This window comes from Heptranchias perlo, chromosome 12 (assembly GCF_035084215.1).
Source record: "Heptranchias perlo isolate sHepPer1 chromosome 12, sHepPer1.hap1, whole genome shotgun sequence".
NCBI classification, from domain to species: Eukaryota; Metazoa; Chordata; class Chondrichthyes; order Hexanchiformes; family Hexanchidae; genus Heptranchias; species Heptranchias perlo.
In genome coordinates this window covers 16,981,282-17,004,609 of record NC_090336.1, presented here as the reverse complement: position 1 = coordinate 17,004,609, position 23,328 = coordinate 16,981,282, and the positions used below count along the sequence as shown (strand labels likewise).

General features: G+C 45.9%; 1 protein-coding gene across 6 annotated transcripts in view; it reads left to right on the top strand.

Moving 5' to 3' along the window:
* Positions 1–23,328, top strand: part of LOC137327844 (potassium voltage-gated channel subfamily KQT member 1) — a 699,654-nt gene that overhangs the window by 2,153 nt on the left and 674,173 nt on the right. For 5 of the 6 annotated variants that reach the window (XM_067993703.1, XM_067993699.1, XM_067993701.1 and 2 more), the window contains exon 2: positions 4,007–4,438. In XM_067993703.1, the coding sequence (XP_067849804.1) occupies positions 4,068–4,438 (371 nt within the window). In that variant the 5' untranslated portion in view covers positions 4,007–4,067. Of the gene's footprint in view, positions 1–2,736; positions 3,328–4,006; positions 4,439–23,328 lie in introns of those variants that run through there. The other variant, XM_067993700.1, reaches the window with a different exon arrangement.

The window sequence follows — 23,328 nt, the reverse complement described above, 5'->3', positions numbered from 1 at the left end:
GTGAGAGAGTGTGAGTGAGAGAGTGTGGGTGAGAGAGTGGGTGAGAGAGTGTGAGTGAGAGAGTGTGGGTGAGAGAGTGGGTGAGAGTGTGGGTGAGAGAGTGTGAGTGAGAGAGTGGGTGAGAGAGTGTGAGTGAGAGAGTGTGGGTGAGAGTGTGGGTGAGAGTGTGGGTGAGAGAGTGTGAGTGAGAGAGTGTGGGTGAGAGAGTGTGCGAGAGAGTGTGTGCGAGAGACCGAGGGTGAGAGAGTGTGGGTGAGAGTGTGTGAGTGAGGGAGTGTGGGTGAGAGAGTGTGTGGGTGAGAGAGTGTGCGAGAGAGTGTGGGTGAGAGTGTGGGTGAGAGAGTGTGCAAGCGAGTGTGGGTGAGAGAGAGTGTGGGTGAGAGAGTGGGTGAGAGAGTGTGCGAGAGAGTGTGGGTGAGAGAGTGTGGGTGAGAGTGTGGGTGAGAGAGTGTGGGTGAGAGAGTGTGCGATAGAGTGTGGGTGAGAGAGTGTGGGTGAGAGTGTGGGTGAGAGAGTGTGCGAGCGAGTGTGGGTGAGAGAGAGTGTGGGTGAGAGAGTGGGTGAGAGAGTGTGCGAGCGAGTGTGGGTGAGAGAGTGTGTGGGTGAGAGAGTGTGGGTGAGAGTGTGGGTGAGAGAGCGTGAGTGAGAGAGTGTGAGTGAGAGAGTGTGAGTGAGAGAGTGTGGGTGAGAGAGTGTGGGTGAGAGAATGTGAGTGAGAGAGTGTGGGTGAGAGAGTGTGGGTGAGAGAGTGGGTGAGAGAGTGGGTGAGAGAGTGTGGGTGAGAGAGTGTGGGTGAGAGAGTGTGGGTGAGAGAGTGTGCGATAGAGTGTGCGATAGAGTGTGGGTGAGAGTGTGGGTGAGAGAGTGTGAGTGAGAGAGTGTGAGTGAGAGAGTGTGGGTGAGAGAGTGTGCGATAGAGTGTGGGTGAGAGTGTGGGTGAGAGAGTGTGCGAGCGAGTGTGGGTGAGAGAGACTGTGGGTGAGAGAGTGGGTGAGAGAGTGTGCGAGCGAGTGTGGGTGAGAGAGTGTGTGGGTGAGAGAGTGTGGGTGAGAGTGTGGGTGAGAGAGTGTGAGTGAGAGAGTGTGGGTGAGAGAGTGTGCGAGAGAGTGTGTGCGAGAGACCGAGGGTGAGAGAGTGTGGGTGAGAGTGTGTGAGTGAGGGAGTGTGGATGAGAGAGTGTGTGGGTGAGAGAGTGTGCGAGAGAGTGTGGGTGAGAGAGTGTGGGTGAGAGAGTGTGGGTGAGAGTGTGGGTGAGAGAGTGTGCGAGCGAGTGTGGGTGAGAGAGAGTGTGGGTGAGAGAGTGTGCGAGAGAGTGTGGGTGAGAGAGTGTGCGAGCGAGTGTGGGTGAGAGAGAGTGTGGGTGAGAGAGTGGGTGAGAGAGTGTGCGAGCGAGTGTGGGTGAGAGAGTGTGTGGGTGAGAGAGTGTGGGTGAGAGTGTGGGTGAGAGAGTGTGGGTGAGAGAGTGTGGGTGAGAGAGTGTGCAAGCGAGTGTGGGTGAGAGAGTGTGGGTGAGAGAGTGTGAGTGAGAGAGTGTGGGTGAGAGTGTGTGGGTGAGAGAGTGTGAGTGAGAGAGCGTGAGTGAGAGTGTGTGTGAGAGAGTGAGAGTGCGAGCGTGTGAGTGAGAGTGTGTGTGTCAGAGAGTGTGGGTGAGAGTGTGGGTGAGAGAGTGTGAGTGAGAGAGTGTGGGTGAGAGAGTGTGGGTGAGAGAGTGTGCGTGAGAGAGTGTGAGTGAGAGTGTGTGAGTGAGAGAGTGTGAGTGAGAGTGTGTGGGTGAGTGAGTGTGGGTGAGAGTGTGGGTGAGAGTGTGAGTGAGAGAGTGTGAGTGAGAGAGTGTGGGTGAGTGAGTGTGAGTGAGAGTGTGGGTGAGAGAGTGTGGGTCAGAGAGTGTGGGTGCGAGTGAGAGTGTGTGAGTGAGAGAGTGTGAGTGAGTGTGAGTGAAAGAGTGAGTGAGAGAGTGTGAGTGAGAGAGTGAGAGAGTGTGAGCGAGAGAGTGAGAGTGAGAGTGAGAGAGTGTGGGTGAGACATTGTGGGTGAGAGTGTGTGAGTGAGAGAGTGTGAGTGAGAGAGTGTGCGTGAGAGTGTGGGTGAGAGAGTGTGTTTGAGAGTGTGTGAGTGAGATAGTGTGAGTGAGAGAGTGTGGGTGAGAGAGTGTGAGTGAGAGAGCATGAGTGAGAGTGTGTGTGAGAGAGTGAGAGTGTGAGCGTGTGAGTGAGAGTGTGTGTGTCAGAGAGTGTGGGTGAGAGTGTGGGTGAGAGAGTGTGGGTGAGAGAGTGTGCGTGAGAGAGTGTGAGTGAGAGTGTGTGAGTGAGAGAGTGTGAGTGAGTGAGTGTGGGTGAGAGTGTGTGGGTGAGTGAGTGTGAGTGAGAGTGTGGGTGAGAGTGTGAGTGAGAGAGTGTGAGTGAGTGAGTGTGGGTGAGTGAATGTGAGTGAGTGAGTGTGAGTGAGAGTGTGGGTGAGAGAGTGTGGGTGCGAGTGAGAGTGTGTGGGTGAGAGAGTGTGGGTGAGTGAGTGTGAGTGAGAGTGTGGGTGAGAGAGTGTGAGTGCGAGTGAGAGTGTGTGGGTGAGAGAGTGTGGGTGCGAGTGAGAGTGTGTGGGTGAGAGAGTGTGGGTGAGTGAGTGTGAGTGAGAGTGTGGGTGAGAGAGTGTGGGTCAGAGAGTGTGGGTGGGAGTGAGAGTGTGTGAGTGAGAGAGTGTGAGTGAGTGTGAGTGAGAGAGTGAGTGAGAGTGTGGGTGAGAGAGTGTGGGTGAGTGAGTGTGAGTGAGAGTGTGGGTGAGAGAGTGTGGGTCAGAGAGTGTGGGTGGGAGTGAGAGTGTGTGAGTGAGAGAGTGTGAGTGAGTGTGAGTGAGAGAGTGAGTGAGAGAGTGTGGAGCGGAGAGGAGCAGAACTCCGTTAAAACTCTGCTAAAAATCTTACACACACCAAAAAAAGGCCCGAGACTTCCTTTGACCCTAGCGCCTGTCACGTCCACGGACACCGCATCAAGCCACTGAGTTCGCAATTGTGTGCCCACAACTTCAGACCTGTCACTCCCCCTTGTGCACAGTCAGTCAGCGACTGTTGCAGAGACACAGAGCACAGAGACCTGGGGAATAGACTCATACAGCTGCTCTTTTGATCTGGGAGGGAGACCCTCGTGTGTACCAATTGTCAAGGTTACTTCAGTCGCCAGCAAATGTATATTCATTCTAAACATTCAAAAAAATAACGCGGTAAATTAAAATCTCCCTCAACATACAATCCAGAAAACCAGGAATCGTCTAACCTTACAATATTGCTTTTAAGTTTCGGTTCTAATTAAGCTTAAATCCAACTTGGCTACTAAATGGGTATGTATAATTACAATGTTATATGGGATGTGATGTTGGACAAGGTGTTTGGGGAATGGTCGGTTCGATATTGCGATGCTTCTTTAAGACTATTTCTGCTTGTGTCGGTTCTGGGCTGAGGTGACCTCGATGCTGCTCCATCCGAGGGCGGCGTGTTTATATTTTAAACGTTTCCATACGCTGACTCCTCGTTGCCCTTTCCCTCTCTTTCTCTCTTGCACTCGACCTGTGGTCTCTTTGGTGTCCTTAATATTCATATCTTAAATCTCTCCGGGTGCTGGCTCTTCGTTGTACCCTCTCTACCCCCCACACCGGTCTCGATCAGAGATCTCAGAGCAGATGCCCCAACTCCTCATTGCCCTTCCTCCCTCTGTGTTGTACTTGATCTGAAGTCTCTCAAGGTGCTGGACTATTCATATCCATATCTTAAATCTCTCTGGGTATTGACTCTTAGTTGTGACCTCCCCCCGTCCCGTTACCCCCACAGACGCAGACCTGCCTTGATCAGAGATCTCAGAGCAGATGCTCTAACTCCTCGTTGTCCCTCCTCCCCCTCTGTGTTGTGCTTGATCTGAAGTCTCTCGAGGTCCTCACTATTCATGTCCATGCCTTGAATCTTCCCGTGCCCATGTCCCCACTCTCTCCATTGTCATTCTCCCCTTCTCTCTCCATCTCTCAGTTGTGCTCGGTCTGAAGACCAGAAGCTCCAACACGCCTGCTCGCGTCTCCCTCCCACGCCGATGTCCTCCGAAGTCAAGTCACGATGGAGTGGCTCCGGTTCCCAGAAGAGCGGCGCGGCCCGCAAACCGACCATGCTGGAGATGTCTGAGAACGCGACCACTCGGCAGTACGAGCCCGTCCCGCTGCCCCTGCAGAGGAGTAACAGCCCAGACAGCACCACGGACAAGAACCTGGAGAGCCGAGCCGCCGAGAGCCGGGCTGAGGTAATCATCAACCCCGACATCCCGCCTAAAGCCATCAACCTGCCACCCCACATGCCGGTCTACTGCATCCGCAAACCCTTCTTCTCCAAGGCCAACATCCAAGGGAGAACTTACAACTTCTTAGAACGGCCCACCGGCTGGAAATGTTTTATCTACCATTTCACAGTGTAAGTACAACTTACCGTTCTCAATCAGGTGCAGGGTTTACTTAAAAAAGTACACTGAAATGTCCTGAAAACCTATCTGCTCAGGGAAGATGTGACTTTCGGATATTTTAAGATCTCACCTATTTCCTCGCCGATCTTTCAATGATAAATGAAATATCTAAGATGTGTTTTGAAGTTCTGTTGTGTGTTTGAAAGAGGCTGGGTGGTAGGGAGGGGGATTATTTTATTATTGTTTCACAGTTTCTGCAGAATGTCGATGGGACTTCTCCCAGCATTGGTCACTTTTCCGTCTCAAATCCTCTTTTCCCCAAAGACCTCACTTCTATGACTTACATTTTCAGGTGATGCAGTATGTTCAATTGTTCGTGAGACTATCGATCTCTATTGGTGCCATGTTAAGATACCACTGTTTAAATGTTTAAAAAAATATTTTAAATCCCCTTCTGGGAACTTTCCATACATTTACACAAGCGTTAAAGCTGGTCCTAACGCAGGGCGATATTTATTCTGTTAGAAAAGGATGAGAAAATTGGGAGAAACGGAACATCTGACTTGAACTGGCACACTGTGTGCTTGAAAGCAGTTTGCGGTGTCGTTAACTGATTTTATTTGTGCTATAAAGGATCTATTTTATTGATGTTTGACCTGGTAATTGCCCTGAATGATGTAAACCAGGACCGGTTTATTAAAAGGGATTTAGAAATGATTTGACAAATAGGGGGACCCAGTTCTGCAGGGAAACCATGAGCAGGACGCACCGTCCTTCCCAAGTACACCCACCTGTATTCCCAAGGGTTTGCTTTCTTCCCATTATTTTTTTATGAATAATATATGGAAGTGGCGCAATGCACCTTAAAATATGCTTTAATTTGAACTTTCATAATGAAGGGAAAAGGGGCAAGCGATCTCAGAAGGAAAGCTTGAAGCCTCAATTACATTTAACCGCATTCCTTTAAGTTGGGAAGTTGTTATAGTGAGAACCCTCGATTGTCCCCATTTCTGTTTCTAATTCATTTTAATCTTGGTTATTTTTGCTGTTCTAGACGGAAGGCTGGATTTGGGAATATCGGCCAGTCCACAATAGATAGGGAAGCGAAAACCTAAAAATAAGTTTGATCATCTTGCAGAGAAGTATTTCAAAATGAATAAATTAATCGTGTGGGGAGGGGGATAGCATTCCTTCACAAGTGGTCTCCCGTTCATTGGCGATAATAACGGTGATGAATTGCAAATAAGTACAGTCGGTAAAAGCTAATGTCGTTCCGAAGAATTAGTGCGACATACAGACAGCAATGGGACATTTAGCATCACACTGCACCTCATCAATTCGGTAGCGTCGTCTCTTGTACATAGAAAGGCACCAGTTGTCACTCTGTGTATGTAAGACACTCACTATCAAAGCAGAATGTAGCAGAATGACTAATGAGATATTTAAAATATGGTTGAAGTTGTAATCGTGTTGGGTGTCAAAGGAGTGTGGCGCCCTGGAAAAGTTTCCTGCCTTTTTAGAAAGATATTATCAGGAAAGACTGAACCGGCTCTTTCCTCTGGAAAAGAGAATACCGAGGGAGTGACCTAATCGAGGACTTTAAAATAATGAAGGGGTTCACCAGGGTAGACATGTAGAAAATGTTTCAGCTTGTGTGTTAATCCAAAACTAGGGGTCATAAATATAAGATAGTCATCAATAAATCCAATAGGGAATTCAGGAGAAACTTCAGTACCCAAAGAATGGTTAGAATGTGGAACTCGTCACCACAGGAGGAGACTAGCCTAGATGCATTAAAAGATAGAATTTATTTAGCGCCTTTCACGACCTTAGGAAATCCCAAAGCACTTTACAGCCAATTAGGTACTTTTGGAGAGCAGTCACTGTTGTAATATAAGGAAATGTACAGCCAATTTTGCACACAGCAAGATCTCACAAATAGCAATATGATAATGACCAGATTATCTGTTTTTAGTGATGTCGGTTGAGGGATAAATATTGGCCAGGACACCAGGGAGAACTCCCCTGCTCTTCTTCAAATAGTGCCAGGGGATCTTTTACATCCACTGAAGAGGGCAAACAGGGCCTCGGTTTAATGGCTCATCCGAAAGACAGCATCTCTGACGGTGCAGCACTCCCTCAGTCATGCACTGAAGTGTCAGTCTAGATTCTGTGCTTAAGTTTCTGGAGTGGGACATAAACCCATGCCCTTCTGACTCAGAGGTGAGAGTGCTACCACTGAGCCAGGGCTGACACTGGGAAGCTAGATATCTACATGAGGGAGAAAGGAATAGAAGGATATGCTGATAGGGTTAGATGAAGAAGAGGCTAGTGTAAACACCAGCATGAACCGGTTGGGTCGAATAGCCAGTTCCAGTTCTATAAATTCTACCTAATCCAATGCAGCCAGTCTGATCCCCTGCTGCTACTCCAACTCACCACTAACTCTTTAACCAGTCTACATTGCAATAGCCTCGATTTAAGAACCTACAAAGCTGTTATGATAGTTTTTAATATATGTATACATAATACATGCACACAAACTTAGGAATGTGATACAGTATCTGCTACTCCCCCATATCAGGAGGTGAACTGAAACCCAATATTAGTGCGGCTCTGATGCTATAATCCCATTCAGTTTAAATTACGAGAGACAGCTCATCAGTCCAAAAAATAGGAAATACGCAGATCTCTACCTGTGTGTATGTGTTATATAACAGACCTCATAAAGGCAAGGTAGGGGTCTATCGAGTCCTTAACCCTGAGACGTGTTATTGTCTTATAACATACTCCGACCACGTTATCCCACACACAGTAACAACTGGCGCACTGTGTGTAATGAAACCACACGCCCGTTCGTTATAAACGGATTATCTTATTACACACAGTGTGCAGAGCAAATTTGTCCCATTTGGGTTCCAATACTGCCATAAATAGGTCGAACTTCGTGACACTTAAAAAAAACTTTAAAAAAAGATAACTGTACAGGTTAGTAGTATGTGTTCCATGTGGTACATGTTTGATGTATTTTATGACTTTGACTGGTAAAGTATGTTTAAGGAGTTGGCTGAGAATAAACATTTTATTCAGGAGTATGTAGGAATACAAAATATTTCCATAAAGTGTTTTTCCCTCGCCACTGACCAGGACTGAAAGTGTTGATTCCTTGCTCCGTAATACACCATCGACAACCCTCTGCTCATCAGCCCATGTGCTGATGACGCACACGTGAGGCTTGTCAGTGAGTTTCGACTTGCTGTTTGACTGCGAGAGCCATCGCAGTCGATGCCAATCCGATTCTCACCGAACACTCGTGCATGTGTAGCTTTCAGCACTAGACAGGTCTCAACGGCTCCACTCTGAGCCACTAGACAGCGACCAGGAGGAGAAACCCGAGCTCATTTTTCTCTCTCCATAACCCAAGGGCAAGAAGGCGGCCGTAGCATCCCCAATATTGCTCTATTTGAAATCAATTAACTCAGCGCACTAACGACGTCTGTTGTTAATCCCCGCTCTCCCGGACAAAGCACTTCAAGCATGAAGACACCATGTCATGGAGTGGTGGGTTATGCATGTCTACCTGCTTTCCGCAGGTGCTGCCCTACTGATCTCAGCTACAGGGACCGTGCCAAGTAAAGCCCACGAGTTTTCACCACATGGGACCAAAGTAATAATCAAAGGGAGGGTTGTCCCAAACCTAATCTTACACATTATCGATTGACCCGTTTGAATTGGACATCTCAGCATTGCTGAGAAAAACAGTCGTGAATCCAAAGCAACGGATTTGTTAAAAAAAAAGAGAAATAACTGCAACTGAAACAGCTGAAAATTTGAAACAATAGAAAATACTGTCAGTCTCTGAAAAGAGCTGAACTGACACCAGCTGCCTCGCTGTTTTGCACGGAGAACCGTACGCCCGCCCCCTATCGCTGATCTCGCCCCTTTTTAACACAGGCAGTCTCAGAGCAGCACTGGGAGAGATCCAAGAGCAGGCTAACCAGCTGAGCTCTTGCTTTCCGGTGGCGTGTAGCATAGGAGATCCAGAAAGGGAACAAGATCTCTTTAAAGTAGAGGAGGCCTTTTGCTGCATTTTGTGTTTCAGAGTGACATTTTAAAATAAAACATTTGCGATGGGAATGAGCCGACCACACTGCTTTATTTGAGAGTAGATTTGCTGGGTGAGGGGAGGGATGTTTTTGTAATTGTCAAAGTAAAATTTGTGAAGAAAATGCTGGAAAACACTCAGCAGGTCAGGCAGCATCCGTGGAGAGAGAAACAGAGTTAAGGATTCAGGTGGATGACCTTTCATCAGAACTGAACGATGTTAAGCTTAGGGGAGTATACAAAGTGCAGGGGTGAAGTTAAAAAGGAAATTAGGAAAGCAAAGAGAGGGCATGAAAAAATATTAGCAAGCAAAATCAAAGAAAACCCAAAAATGTTTTATAAATACATTAAGAGCAAGAGGATAACTAAGGAAAGAGTAGGGCCTATTAGAGACCAAAAAGGTAACCTATGTGTGGAGGCAGAAGGTGTGGGGTATGGTTCTTAATGAATAGTTTGCATCTGTCTTCACAAAGGAGAGGGATGATACAGGGATTGAAGCTAAGGAGGAGGAGTGTGAAATATTGGATGGAATAAACATAGTGAGAGAGGAAGTATTAAGGGGATGAGCATCTTTGAAAGTGGATAAATCACCAGGGCCGGATGAAATGTATCCCAGGCTGTTAAAAGCCCGGGGAGGAAATAACAATCATTTTCCAAACTTCACTGGATACAGGTGTAGTGCTGGAGGATTGGAGGACTGCTAACGTTGTACTGTTGTTTAAAAAGGGAGCAAAGGATAGACCGAGTAATTACAGGCCAGTCAGCCTAACCTCGGTAGTGGGCAAATCATTGGAATCAATTCTGAGGGACAGGATAAAATGTCACTTAGAAAGGCATGGACTAATCAAGGACAGTCAGCATGGATTTGTTAAGGGGAGGTCGTGTCTGACTAACTTGATTGAATTTTTCAAGGAGGCGACAAGGAGGATCGATGAGGGTAGCGTAATTGATGTAGTCTACATGGATTTTAGCAAGGTTTTTGACAAGGTCCCACATGGCAGACGAGGCTGAGGGGTGATTTGATTGAGGTGTACAAAATTATCAGGGGCCTAGATAGAGTGGATAGGAAGGACCTATTTCCCTTAGCAGAGGGGTCAATAACCAGGGGGCATAGATTTAAAGTGATTGGTAAAAGGATTAGAGCGGAAATGAGGAAAAACTTTTTCACCCAGAGGGTGGTGGGGGTCTGGAACTCACTGCCTGAGAGGGTGGTAGAGGCAGAAACCCTCAACTCATTTAAAAAATACCTGGATGTGCACCTGAAGAGCCGTGACCTGCAGGGCTACGGACCAAATGTGGGAAAGTGGGATTAAGCTGGGTGGCTCGTTTCTCAGCCGGCGCGGACACAATGGGCCGAATGGCCTCCTTCTTTGCCATAAATTTTCTATGAGTCTATGATTAAGCGCTTTTAAGCAAGTACAGAACTGGGGAAAGAACAAAAGGGAAAGGTCTGTGAGGTGGAGAGCAGGAGTGATTAAATTACATGGAATCTATAGCATCCCTGGAATCATTCTAGTAAATCTTTTCTGCACCCTCTCTAAGGCCTTCACATCTTTCCTAAAGTGCGGTGCCCAGAACTGGACACAATACTCCAGTTGTGGTCGAACCAGTGTTTTATAAAGGTTCATCATGACTTCCTTGCTTTTGTACTCTCTGCCTCTATTTATAAAGCCCAGGATCCTGTATGCTTTTTTAACCGCTTTCTCAACCTGCTCTGCCACTTTCAATGATTTGTGCACATATACCCCCAGATATCTCTGTTCCTGTACCCCTTTTAAAATTGTGCCCTCTATTTTATATTGCCTCTCCTCGTTCTTCCTACCGAAATGTATCACTTCACATTTTTCTGTGTTATATTTCATCTACCATGTATCTGCCCATTTCACCAGCGTGTCTATATCCTCCTGAAGTCTATCACTATCCTCCTCACTGTTCACTACACGTCCAAATGTTGTATCATCTGCAAATTTGGAAATTGTGCCCTGTACACCCAAGTCCAAGTCATTAATATATATCAAGAAAAGCAGTGGTCCTAGTACCGACCCCTGGGGAACACCACTGTACACCTCCCTCCAATCTGAAAAACAACTATTCACCACTACTGCCTGCTTCCTGTTACTTAGCCAATTCTGTTTCCATGCTGCTACTGCCCCCTTTATTCTTGATGACAAGCCTATTATGTGGCACTTTATCAAACGCCTTTTGAAAGTCCATATACACCACATCAACTGCATTGCCCTCATCAACTCTCTCTGTTACCTCATCAAAAAACTATCAGGTTAGTTAAACATGATTTGCCTTTAACAAATCTGTGCTGGCTTTCCCTAAACATCTACGGATGTTTGGAAGATTATGGTCAATACCTCCGCAATTTTCACCCTCACTTCCCTCAGCAACCTAGTATGCATCCCATCCGGACCGGGTGACTTATGTACTTTAAGTACAGCTAGCCTTCCTAGTACCACCTCTATCAATTTTTAGCCCATCCAGTATCTCAACTACATCTTCCTTTACTGAGACTCTGGCAGCATCTTCTTCCTTGGTAAAGATAGATGCAAAGTACTTATTTAGTACCTCGGCCATGCCCTCTGCCTCCATGAGTAGATCTCCTTTTTGGTCCATGATTGGCCCCACCCCTCCTCTTACTACCGTTTACTATTTACATGCCTATAGAAGACTTTTGGATTCCCTTTTATGTTTGCCGCCAGTCTATTCTCATACTTTCTCTCTGCCCTTCTTATTTCTTTTTTCACTTCCCCTCTGAACTTTCTATATTCAGCCTGGTTCTCACTTGTGTTATCAACCTGACATCTGTCACATACCCCTTTTTTCTGCTTCATCTTACTCTCTATCTCTTTTGTCATCCTCTGGTTTTAATTGCCCTATCTTTCTCCCTCATGGGAATGTACCTAGACTGTACCCGAACCATCTCTTCTTTAATGACTGCCCATCGTTCAATTACAGTTTTACCTGCCAATCTTTGATTCCAATTTACCCGGGCCAGATCTGTTCTCACCCCATTGAAATTGGCCCTCCTCCAATTGAGTATTTTTACTTTAGAGTGGTCCATGTCCTTTTCCATAGCTCCATTGCTGCTCCCTAAATGTTCCGCCACTACCACTTGCTCTACTCCATCCCCCAGAACCAAGTCCTGCAATGCCTCCTTCCTCGTTGGACGGGAAACGTGCTGGTCTAGAAAGTTCTCCTGAACACATTTCAAAAATTCCCCCCCCCTCTTTGCCCTTTATATTAATACTATCCCAGTCTATATTAGGATAGTTGAAGTCTCCGTTATTACAACACTATGGCTTTTGCACTTCCTGCAAATTTGCTCCCCTATCTCTTTCCCACTAGTTGGTGGCCTATAGAATTCACCCAGTAGTGTAATGGCACCTCTATTGTTTCTTAACTCTAACCAAATAGATTCTGTCCTTGACCCCTCCAGGACATCCTCTCTTTCCAGCACTGCAATACTCTCCTTAATCAATACTGCCACCACCCCACCCCCCCAACCTCCTTTCTTCCCTTCCCTATCTTTTCTGAATACCTTGTATCCAGGAATATTTAGCACCCAATCCTGCCCTTTTTTGAGCCAGCTCTCCGTTATCACCACATCATCATATTTCCATGTGGCTAATTGTGCCTGCAGCTCATCAACCTTGCTTAACACGCTTAGGTTTACACACATGCACTGTAAACCTAACTTCGACTTTCTTGTACTCTCTCTCAGTTTGGTCCTATCTACTACCGTCCTATTTTTTGCCCTGGTGCTATCTTTCTCTCCCAATCCTTTGTAGACCTTGTTTGTCCTTTCCAATTCTACATCCTGGTATCCATCCCCCCCTGCCAAATTAGTTTAAACCCCCCACCCCCCCCCACAACTGCACTAGCGGACCTACCCGCGAGGACATTGGTCCCAGCTTCCTTGAGGTGCAACCCGTCCGGCTTGTACAGGTCCCATCTCCCCAGAACTGGTCCCAATGCCCCAGGAATCTAACGCCCACCCTCCTGCACCTTCTCTCCAGACACGCATTCATCTGCTCTATCCTCCTATTTCTATACTCGCTAGCGCGTGGCACCAGGAATAATCCGGAGATTACTGCCTTTGAAGTCCTGCTTCTTAATCTCTTTCCTAAGTCCTTAAAATCTGCCTGCAGGGCCTCATCCCTCTTTCTACCTATGTCATAGGTACCGATATGGACCATGGAGGCTGTTCACCCATCCCCCTTCAGAATGTTCTGTCGCCGTTCAGTAACATCCTTGACCCTAGCACCAGGGAGGCAACATACCAACCTGGAATCACGTCTGCGGCCGCAGAAACACCTGTCTGTTCCCCTAACTACAGAATCCCTTATCACTATTGTTCTCCTGACCTTTCTCCTCCCCGCCTGTACAGCTGAGCCACCCATGGTGCTATGGTCTTGGCTCTGGCTGCACTCCCCAGAGGAACCCTCTCCCCCACCAGTATTGCAGAATATTGGTTAGATAGTGAGATGCCCTCAGGGGACTCCTGCACTACCTGCCTGGTTCTCCTTGTCTGTCTGGCAGTCACCCAATCCCTCTCTGCCTGCACTCTCTTAATCTGCGGGGTGACCACCTCCAGCAACTTCTATCCACTCTCAGCCTCGCGGATACACTGCAGTGACTCCAGCTGCTGCTCAAGCTCCGAAACCCGCAGCTCGAGCTCCTCCAGCTGACGACCTTTCCTGCACCTGTGGTTGTCCAGGACACGGGAAGCATCCTGGAGTTCCCATATGGCACAGGATGTGCAATTGACGGGTCTGAGGTGCCATGCCATGCCTCTATTTATTATGTTATTAACTAAATTTAACAAAAATAAACTTAAAGGCTTAAAAAACACTCACCAGGAAGAAAAACACACACCAGCTACTCACCAATCGGCTCTTCCCTTGTGCTGACGTCGCTTTAGGTGTTTTTCACCTCTCTCCCTGGCTCTCCCGTGCTCCACTCTCTCTCTCCTCTCTTGCTCCTCCTTTTATCGCCAATCCCGCGCTCTGCTCTCTCTACTCTCTCACTCCTCCTCTTATCGCCAATCCCACACTCCACTCTCTCTCTCCTCTCTCACTCCTCCTCTTATCGCCAATCCCACACTCCACTCTCTCTCTCCTCTCTCACTCCTTTTATCGCCGATCCCGCGCTCTGCTCTCTCTCCTCTCTCACTCCTCCTCTTATCGCCAATCCCACACTCCACTCTCTCTCTCCTCTCTCACTCCTTTTATCGCCGATCCCGCGCTCTGCTCTCTCTACTCTCTCACTCCTCCTCTTATCGCCAATCCCACACTCCACTCTCTCTCTACTCTCTCACTCCTCCTCTTATCGCCAATCCCACACTCCACTCTCTCTCTCCTCTCTCACTCCTCCTCTTATCGCCAATCCCACACTCCACTCTCTCTCTCCTCTCTCACTCCTTTTATCGCCGATCCCGCGCTCTGCTCTCTCTCCTCTCTCACTCCTCCTCTTATCGCCAATCCCACACTCCACTCTCTCTCTCCTCTCTCACTCCTCCTCTTATCGCCAATCCCACACTCCACTCTCTCTCTCCTCTCTCACTCCTTTTATCGCCGATCCCGCGCTCTGCTCTCTCTCTCTTTCCTCTCTCACTGCTCCTCTTATCGCCGATCCCGCGCTCCACTCTCTCTCTCCTCTCTCACTCTTTTTATTGCCGATCCCGCGCTCTGCAATCTCTCTCCTCCTTTTATTGCCGATCCCGCATAGAGGAAGAGAAGGGAAGAGACCATGTGAAGGCGAGGGAAGGGTGGAAATTGGAAGGAAAGTTGATGAAATTTTCCAGTTCGGGGCAAGAGCAGGAAATGGCACCGATACAGTCATCAATGTACTGGAAAAAGAGGTGAGGGAGGGGACCTGAGTAGGACTGGTTCAAAGAATGTTCCACGTATCCCTCAAAAAGGCAGGCATAGCTAGGATCCATACGGATTCCCATAGCGACACCTTTTATTCGGAGGAAATGAGTGGAATCAAAGGAGAAATTGTTCAACGTAAGTTCAGCCAGGCGGAGGAGGGTGGTGGTGGATGGGGACTGGTTGGGCCTCCGTTCGAGGAAGAAGTGGAGGGCCCGCAGGCCGTCCTGGTGGGGGGGATGGAGGTGTAGAGAGACTGGGCGTCCATGGTGAAAAGGAGATGGTGAGGGCCAGGGAACTGGAAACTGTTAAAGTGGCAGAGGACATTGGAAGAGTCGCGGATGTAGGTCGGCAGAGACTGGACAAGGGGAGAAAAAATAGAATTGAGAAAGGAGGAAATAAGTTCCATGGGGAAAGAACAGGCTGAAACGATGGGTCTCCCAGGGCAGTCCTGTTTGTGGATCTTGGGAAGGAGATAGAAGCAGGCTGTGCAGGGTTCGGGGACTATGAGGTTGGAGGCTGTGGGGGCAAGATCTCCCGAGGAGATGAGGTCAGTGACAGTCTGGGAAACTATGGCTTGATGTTCAGCGGTGGGATCATCGTCCGGGGGAGGGAGGAGGAGGTGTCAGAGAGATGACTTTCAGCGTCTGCAAGGTGGAGGTCTGTTTGCCAAACAATAACAGCGTCGCCCTTGTCAGCAGGTTTAATGACAATATCAGGGTTGGACCTGAGAGAACGGAGTGCTGTGAGTTCAGAGGGAGGTAGGTTAGAATGAGTGAGGGGGGTAGAGAAATTGAGACGGCCAATGTCATGCCAACAGTTCACAATGAAAAGATCAAGAGAGAGTAAGAGGCCAGAGGGAGGGGTCCAGGTGGAACGAGAATTCTGAAGACGGGAGCAAGGGTCCGCAGTGCAGGGGGAAGACACCTGGTCAAAGAAATGGGCACGGAGGTGAAGGCGATGGAAGAAGAGCTCAGCAACGTGTCGAGCTCGAAATTCATTGAGGTGGGGGCATAAGGGGATGAAGCTAAGGCCTTTGCTGAGGACTGATCGTTCGGAGTCAGAGAGGGGAAGGTCAGAGGGGATAGTGAAAACACGACAAAGGGTGAGATTGGAGGGAGGGATGGGGTCAGAGGAAAGTGAAGGGGAAGAAGGATCAGGAGGGGTGTTGGTATCTAAGAGTTGTTAAAGATTGCGGTCTTTGACACCTGAAAAGAAGAAAAACAGCCGGATGAGGCAAAGGATGAAATGGAACTGCAGATCAGGACAGTTCTCAAATAGAGCGAGTCGGTGCTGCTGGAGAGAGAGGTCGAGAGCGTGCGTGGGCCCACACATGGCGTTGAGCGTGGATCTCAGGAAGCGGTGAGAGCAGTGGTTCGAGGAATGCTGAATATCATGGAAATATCTGTAATCACAGATGGATCTGAAACATGAAGGGTGGAATTTAAGTTGGAAACCACGTGGAATAACTCTGAGCTGGAGACAGTTGCTGAGCAAAGAGATGTGGCAGTGAATGAGAGTTTTAGAAGAAACCTGATCAAACACGAGAGGGGAAACAGAAAGCAATGAAGGTGAACAAGGTAAAAGAGACAAACGGAAATCCCGTCGGAGAGAAGAGCAGAACCTCTTCAAGGTGGAGCATTCCTGGAGGAGAAATGACCGTGAATTAAACACTAAATTTAACACTAAATCAAAAGCAAAATACTGCGGATGCTAGAAATCTGAAATAAAAACAGAAAATGCTGGAAATACTCAGCAAGTCAGGCAGCATCTGTGGAGAAAGAAGCAGAGTCAAAATTTCAGGTCAAAGACCTTTCGTCAGAACTGGAAGAGGTTGAAGATTTAACAGTTTTTAAGCAAGTACAAAGCCAGGGAAAGGGGGGAAACTCTTTTGAGTTTGACTACTATATATCCCCATCCCCTCCACTTCACTACCAGTGATAGTCTTAAGCTATCGTGACCTGCACACTTGAAACCTCTTCTAAAGCTCCTAAACCCCTCCAAATTGCTTTGTTTTTTGCCATCTTCTAAAGGCTCCTCAAAACCTATCCCTTTGACCCCATCTTCAGTCACCTCCCCAAAATCTTCTCCCAATTCCTGCTCGATATCTGATTTTCGCACCACTTGCCTCAGGATGTCCTACTATATTCAGGGTGTTTCTATTAGCACAAGATGATGAATATAGTTTATTTTGGAAGAAATAACTTGAATGAATCAAAATAAATGGAAAAAGTAAAGTTTTCCAAGCTGCAAATAATTGATTCGTAAGCTGATGTATTCACAGCAGCTCCAAGCATCAGCAACATAAATAGAACAAAAGATTGCTGTGGAAATGGATTTTTTGAATAGGCAGGACTTCAATAACTCCGTCCACCTGAGAGGGCAGACGGAGCCTCGGTTTAGGAACACAGGAAACATAGGAACATAGGAACAGGAGTAGGCCATTCAGCCCAGGGTTTTGTATAGCTGCAGCATAACTTCTGCCCCCTTGTACTCTAGTCCTCTAGATATAAAGGCCAGCATTCCATTAGCCTTATTGATTATTTTCTGCACTTGTTCATGACACTTCAATTTGATAAGATCATGGCTGATCTGTGATCTAACTCCATGTACCTGCCTTTGGCCCATATCCCTTAATACCTTTGGTTGCCAAAAAGCTATCTATCTCAAATTTAAATTTAACAATTGAGCTAGTGTCAATTGCCATTTGCGGAAGAGAGTTTCAAACTTCTACCACCCTTTGTGTGTAGAAATGTTTTCTAATCTCACTCCTGAAAGGTCTGGCTCTAATTTTTAGACTGTGCCCCCTACTCCTAAAATCCCCAACCAGCGGAAATAGTTTCTCCCTATCCACCCTATCTATTCCCCTTAATATCTTATAAACTTCGATCAGATCACCCCTTAACCTTCTAAACTCTAGAGAATACAGCCCCAATTTGTGTAATCTCTCCTCGTAACTTAACCCTTGAAGTTCTGGTATCATTCTAGTAAACCTACGCTGCACTCCCTCCAAGGCCAATATGTCCTTCCGAAGGTGCGGTGCCCAGAACTGCTCACAGTACTCCAGGTGCGGTCTAACCAGGGTTTTGTATAGCTGCAGCATAACTTCTGCCCCCGTGTACTCTAGTCCTCTAGATATAAAGGCCAGCATTCCATTAGCCTTATTTATTATTTTCTGCACCTGTTCATGACACTTCAATGATCTATGTACCTGAACTGCTAAGTCCCTTTGGACATTGACTGTTTTTAACTTTTTACCATTTAGAAAGTACTCTGTTCTATCCTTTTTTGATCCAAAGTGGATGACCTCACATTTGCCTACATTGAATTCCATTTGCCACAGTTTTGGCCATTCACCTAATCTATCAATATCGCCTGTAATTTTATGTTTTCATCTACACTGCTTACAATGCCTTAACGTTTAACACTTTAATGCCTTTATGTTTAACACCTCATCTGAAAGATGGTATCCCCGACAGTAATGCACTCCCTCAGTACTGCACTGAAGTGTGAGCCTGGATGCTGTGCTCAAGTCTCTGGAGTGGGAGTTAAACTCACAACTTTCTGACTCAGAGGCGAGAGTGATACCACTGAGCCACAGCTGACAAATTCAGGACTTGAGCACATGATTTCGGTTGATACTCTAGTGCAGTACTGACGGAGTGCTGACAAGGTTTATTAACCTCATCAGTAACTTACAGCCAAGCAACACATGGGCACAAAAGAATGGAGAAAGAGTTAGATATGAGAGAGAAAGAGATAGGCAGATAAAGAGAAAGAGAAGAATAGAAAGACTGCAGGGATGTCATAGAGCAAGAGAATGAGAGTTGACTGCTAATTTATGTTTTAATGTGATAATTATATTCCTATGTTACACAGATACCCAGAGTGAGAGTGCAGCCAGATGACTGACTCCCTGGCCTCTTAATGATACCTGACATTATATGAATGTTATTTGCTTTTTTTTCTTTCTTTTTCTCATATTATTCCTTCTTTATCGCCCCTCTCCCACCCAGTTCAGGAGCCTGCTAGGTCATTATGGAAGGAATGTGGGGAAGAGTTAGAAAGCTTTTATTTTGTTTGAAAAAATACATCTATGTAAAGTAAATTTTTTTTAAAAACCTCCTTAATGTAATTGATAAAAAAAATAAAAACAAATGCTTCACTGGTAGATAGGGGAATAAAACCACATGTGTCTCCGATGAACTAAGCTTCAAATTAGATAAGAGCTGGCAATGATTATTTCCAGAGGAGGATGCAGATTTGTTTGGAACTTGAAAATGCTGGAGAGACTAGGAAAATACTTGGAAAGATTGCCAAAAGTGGCAACAAAAACAAAAAAATTGCTGAGACTGATGAAAGCTCAGGTTACAGAGAAAAAGGCAAGTGGGATTCAGGAAAGACCACTGAAAAACAGACCAACTGGCAAAGCTGCTGCCAGATGGGCAGAAGTTAAGAAAATAATAACTTGGTTGAGGGATAGCTATTGGCCAGGACACCGGGGAGAATGCCCCTGCTCTTCTTTGAAATAGTGCTATGGGATTTTTTACGTCCACCTGAGAGGGCAGATGGAGCCTCGGTTTAACACCTCATCCGAAAGATGGTATCTCCGACAGTGATGCACTCCCTCAGTACTGCACTGAAGTGTGAGCCTAGATGCTGTGCTCAAGTCTCTGGAGTGGGAGTTAAACTCACAACTTTCTGACTCAGAGGCGAGAGTGTTACTACTGAGCCACAGCTGACAAATTCAGGACTTGAGCACATGATTTAGGTTGATACTCTAGTGCAGTACTGACGAAGTGCTGCAGTGTTGGACATGCTGTACTTCAGATGAGATGTTAAACTGAAGCCCCATTTGTCTGTTCCATTAGCAATATTTGCAAAAGAGCAGGAAGGTCTCACGGTGTCCTGGCCAAAACTCAGCCCTCAACCAACATCACTAACAGTAGAATAATTAGTCATTAGTTTTATTGTTGTTTGTGAGTTAAAAAGTTAAAAATAGTGGATGTCCAAAGGGACTTAGGGGTTCAGGTACATAGATCATTGAAGTGTCATGAACAGGTGCAGAAAATAATCAATAAGGCTAATGGAATGCTGATCTTTATATCTAGAGGACTAGAGTACAAGGGGGCAGAAGTTATGCTGCAGCTATACAAAACCCTGGTTAGACCGCACCTGGAGTACTGTGAGCAGTTCTGGGCACCGCACCTTCGGAAGGACATATTGGCCTTGGAGAGAGTGCAGCGTAGGTTTACTAGAATGATACCCGGACTTCAAGGATTAAGTTACGAGGAGAGATTGCACAAATTGGGGTTGTATTCTCTAGAGTTTAGAAGGTTAAGGGGTGATCTGATTGAAGTTTAAGATATTAAGGGGAACAGATAGGGTGGATAGAGAGAAACTATTTCCGCTGGTTGGGGATTTTAGGAGTAGGGGGCACAGTCTAAAAATTAGAGCCAGATCTTTCAGGAATAAGATTGGAAAACATTTCTACACACAAAGGGTGGTAGAAGTTCGGAACTCTCTTCTGCAAACGGCAATTGATACTAGCTCAATTGCTAAATTTAAATGTGAGATAGATAGCTTTTTGGCAACCAAAGGTATTAAGGGATATGGGCCAAAGGCGGGTATATGGAGTTAGATCACAGATTAGCCAAGATCTTATCAAATGGCGGAGCAGGCACGAGGGGCTGAATGGCCTACTCCTGTTCCTATGTTCCTATGTGAGATCTTACTGTGATAGCTGCCGAGCTTGCCTGCATAAGAGAGAACTTGCATTTACCGAGCATGTAATCATGTCCACGGGGCTTTCCAAAGTACTTTTATATCCAGTGAATTAATTTTGAGGTGTAGTCACTGTTCCTGTGTGTGCAAATATAACAGCATTTGTTATATAGCATCAGTCAATACACATCAAAGTAATTCATTCTATGTGAGGTGTTTTGAGACATTTTTGAGAGATGTGATGTGCAATATAAATTCAAGTCCTTTTTATTGATAAAGATGTACTGGTGGGTGTATTGCACAGTATGGATGGCAGCAAAGTGCATTTCCTTCAGAGAAAATTCAAGAGAATGTGCTGTGTTGATGCCACATAAGTGGATCTCCAACACCCTGCTTTATCATCCAGCTCTCTTGGACTGTCTTTACATGGTTCCAATCACAGCCAGCACATCTCCAGCAATGGCTTCTTTTCCGCTCCCACACTGTCATCTCCAGAGTCCCTCGAGGATCAATTCTTGCCTTCCTCTTCCTTATATACTTACTGACCCTTGGTAACATCATCCACAGGCACAAGGGTCAGCTTCCACATGTACATTGATAATACCTAGCTCCACCTCTCCACTGTTTCTCTGGATATCCTTAACTGCTTCAGCGCTGTTGGACTGTTTGTCCGTCATTCAATCATGGAATGAGTTGCAACCTCCCCCAGTTCAATGTTGGGAAGACCAAAGTCTTCGAACCCTGCCAAAAACCCTTTACATTGACGCCATCCTACTCACCAACCACTCACCCAGGCTAAATCAGACCATGAGCAACCTTGTTGTCCTGTTCGACCCTGAAATGTGCTTCAAATCCCACAACCTATCCATCACATTGACCACTTATTTCCACCTCCGCAACCTTGTTTGCCCCTGTCCCTACTGTAACCCCTCCACTGCTGAAACCCTTACACATGACTTTGCCACCTCCAGACTCACCTATTTCACCTCTCTCCCATCTATTATCCTCTATAATCTCTAAATCATCCAAATCTCTATCACACATAACTTAACCTGTTCTAAGTCCATCATTGTTGATCTACATTGTTCCCTGATGCATCAATTTTAAAATTCTTGTCCTTATAATGTCTTTGCCCCACTATTTCTACAATCTCCTTCAGCCCTATGTCTCCTCCCAGACATACTGGTCCTTTGATTCCAGCCTTTTATGCATCCCCCTCCCTTTGATCCTCCATTGATGGCCGAGCCTTCAGCTGCCTCAGCCCTACTCTCTGGAACTCCCTCATTAAGTCCTTTTGCTTCTCCACATCTCTCTACCTTTAAAAAGCTTCTTTAAAGCCTCAAAAAAGTCACTCAGATCGGAAAGAATATCAGGTGATGAGATTTATGTTTACAGCATCTAAATCATTCAAGTAATCATCGGAGTAAAGACATAATCCCAATTTGTTGGTTACTCTATTGGTTATTTACCAACTGCCTTTTGTAGATGGCTTTAATGAGACAGAAATGACTCTTAATAAAGAGCAATCATTTAAAGTATTTGTACGACATGTTTCTGTCGACTATTTTTAACATTCTTCTGTCCATTATTTTAAAACAGCAGACAGGGAGCAGCACACAAATGCATTAGGCTTTCACCCACTAATAGCACTTTCCTCACAAGGATAATTTATCCCACAATGGAAAAGCATTCTAGCAAATTATATGATGGGTTTTCAAAGAATTGGTGATTTCTTAATTGGTGTTTTAGGAATAGAATTGCCTGTGACTCTCACAGTGGTTTTCTAATTTTAAAAATAACTTTTGCAATATATATAATGAAATGCTGCTGTAAATTCATTTTTAAATTGAAAATCAACCTTAATATCTGATCAACTTAAATAAAAACATTGTACTAATTAATGGATGCTCAGCCTTGGCTCAGTAGCATTCTTGCCTCTGAGTCAGAAGATCATGGATTCAAGTCCCACTCCCGAGTTTTAAGTCCACTGTCAGAGGTGTTTTCTTTCAGGTAAGGCGTCCCACTCCCATGGCACTATTCAAAGAAGAACAGGAGAGTTCTCCTGGTGTCCTGGCCAACATTTATCACTCAACCAACATCACTAAAACAGGTTACCTGGCCATTTATATCATTGCTGTCTGTGGAACCTTGCTGTGCACAAATTGGCTGCCATGATTCCCTACATTACAACAATGATTACACTTTAAAAGCACTTCATTGGTTGTGAAGCATTTTGGGATGTTCTGGGGTTTGTGAAAAGTGCTATAGTCATGCACGTTCTTCATTTAATAAAACATTTCTATAAATAAAATCAAACAAATGAGAAAAAGCAAAGAGTCCTTTCAGTCAGCTGGCGAGCATTCCTCTCTCAAACAATACCCCAGAAAAACCCCAGGCTAACTGATGAGTCATCTTATTGCTCTTTGTGGGATGTCATTGATGCAGAATGCTGCTGCATTGTCTACATAACAAGACACTGAGTTTCAAAAGCACGCCAGCATTATACTAACATGATAAGTCACCATATGAATACGAGTATAAATGATAGACAACGTACCATTAAAACATTTATCCTATTAAAGATTTTTTCTTCTTTTATTGTGGTGAAAACCCTCCCTCACTTTGCTGACATGATATTAATATTAGGCCGACTCCAGAAACTCCAGGGGACCTGCGCACTATGGCTCAAGTTGGTGCGATTCCCACCCCACTTCTGGTTAGGCTTAACACCCAATCAAGAAACTCTATACTAATGCATCTATAACCGGTGCAAATCCAGAATGACGGGGGACTGCTGTTGCATCGCTTGCCCAAATCTTTTGGCTAACATCACACTCAGATTATACCTCAATTTGCATTGGTGCAGAGATGTAAATATGTCGTATAACTGGCACAACTGGATCTGGTGGCTACAGTGAGCATGATTGGGAGCTTGCTTGCTGGTGGGCAGGAAGTTGGGTCCTGCTGCGGGATTTAAAGTCCTGCAGCAACATAAAGGGGTAGGTCTGTTAGATTTTTCAAATTTGAGAGACAGCAAGCTTGTGGGGAAATAAAAAAGCGATGCCTGCAGAAAGAGTCGTTATCATTTGTTTCGCAAGAAAGTTTCTTTAGTTTAAAGTACGGTCCTCACTGCTTACAGTGGGTGCACTAGTGCTTATGTGATTTGCCCACTATATGCATTGGATGTTTACATG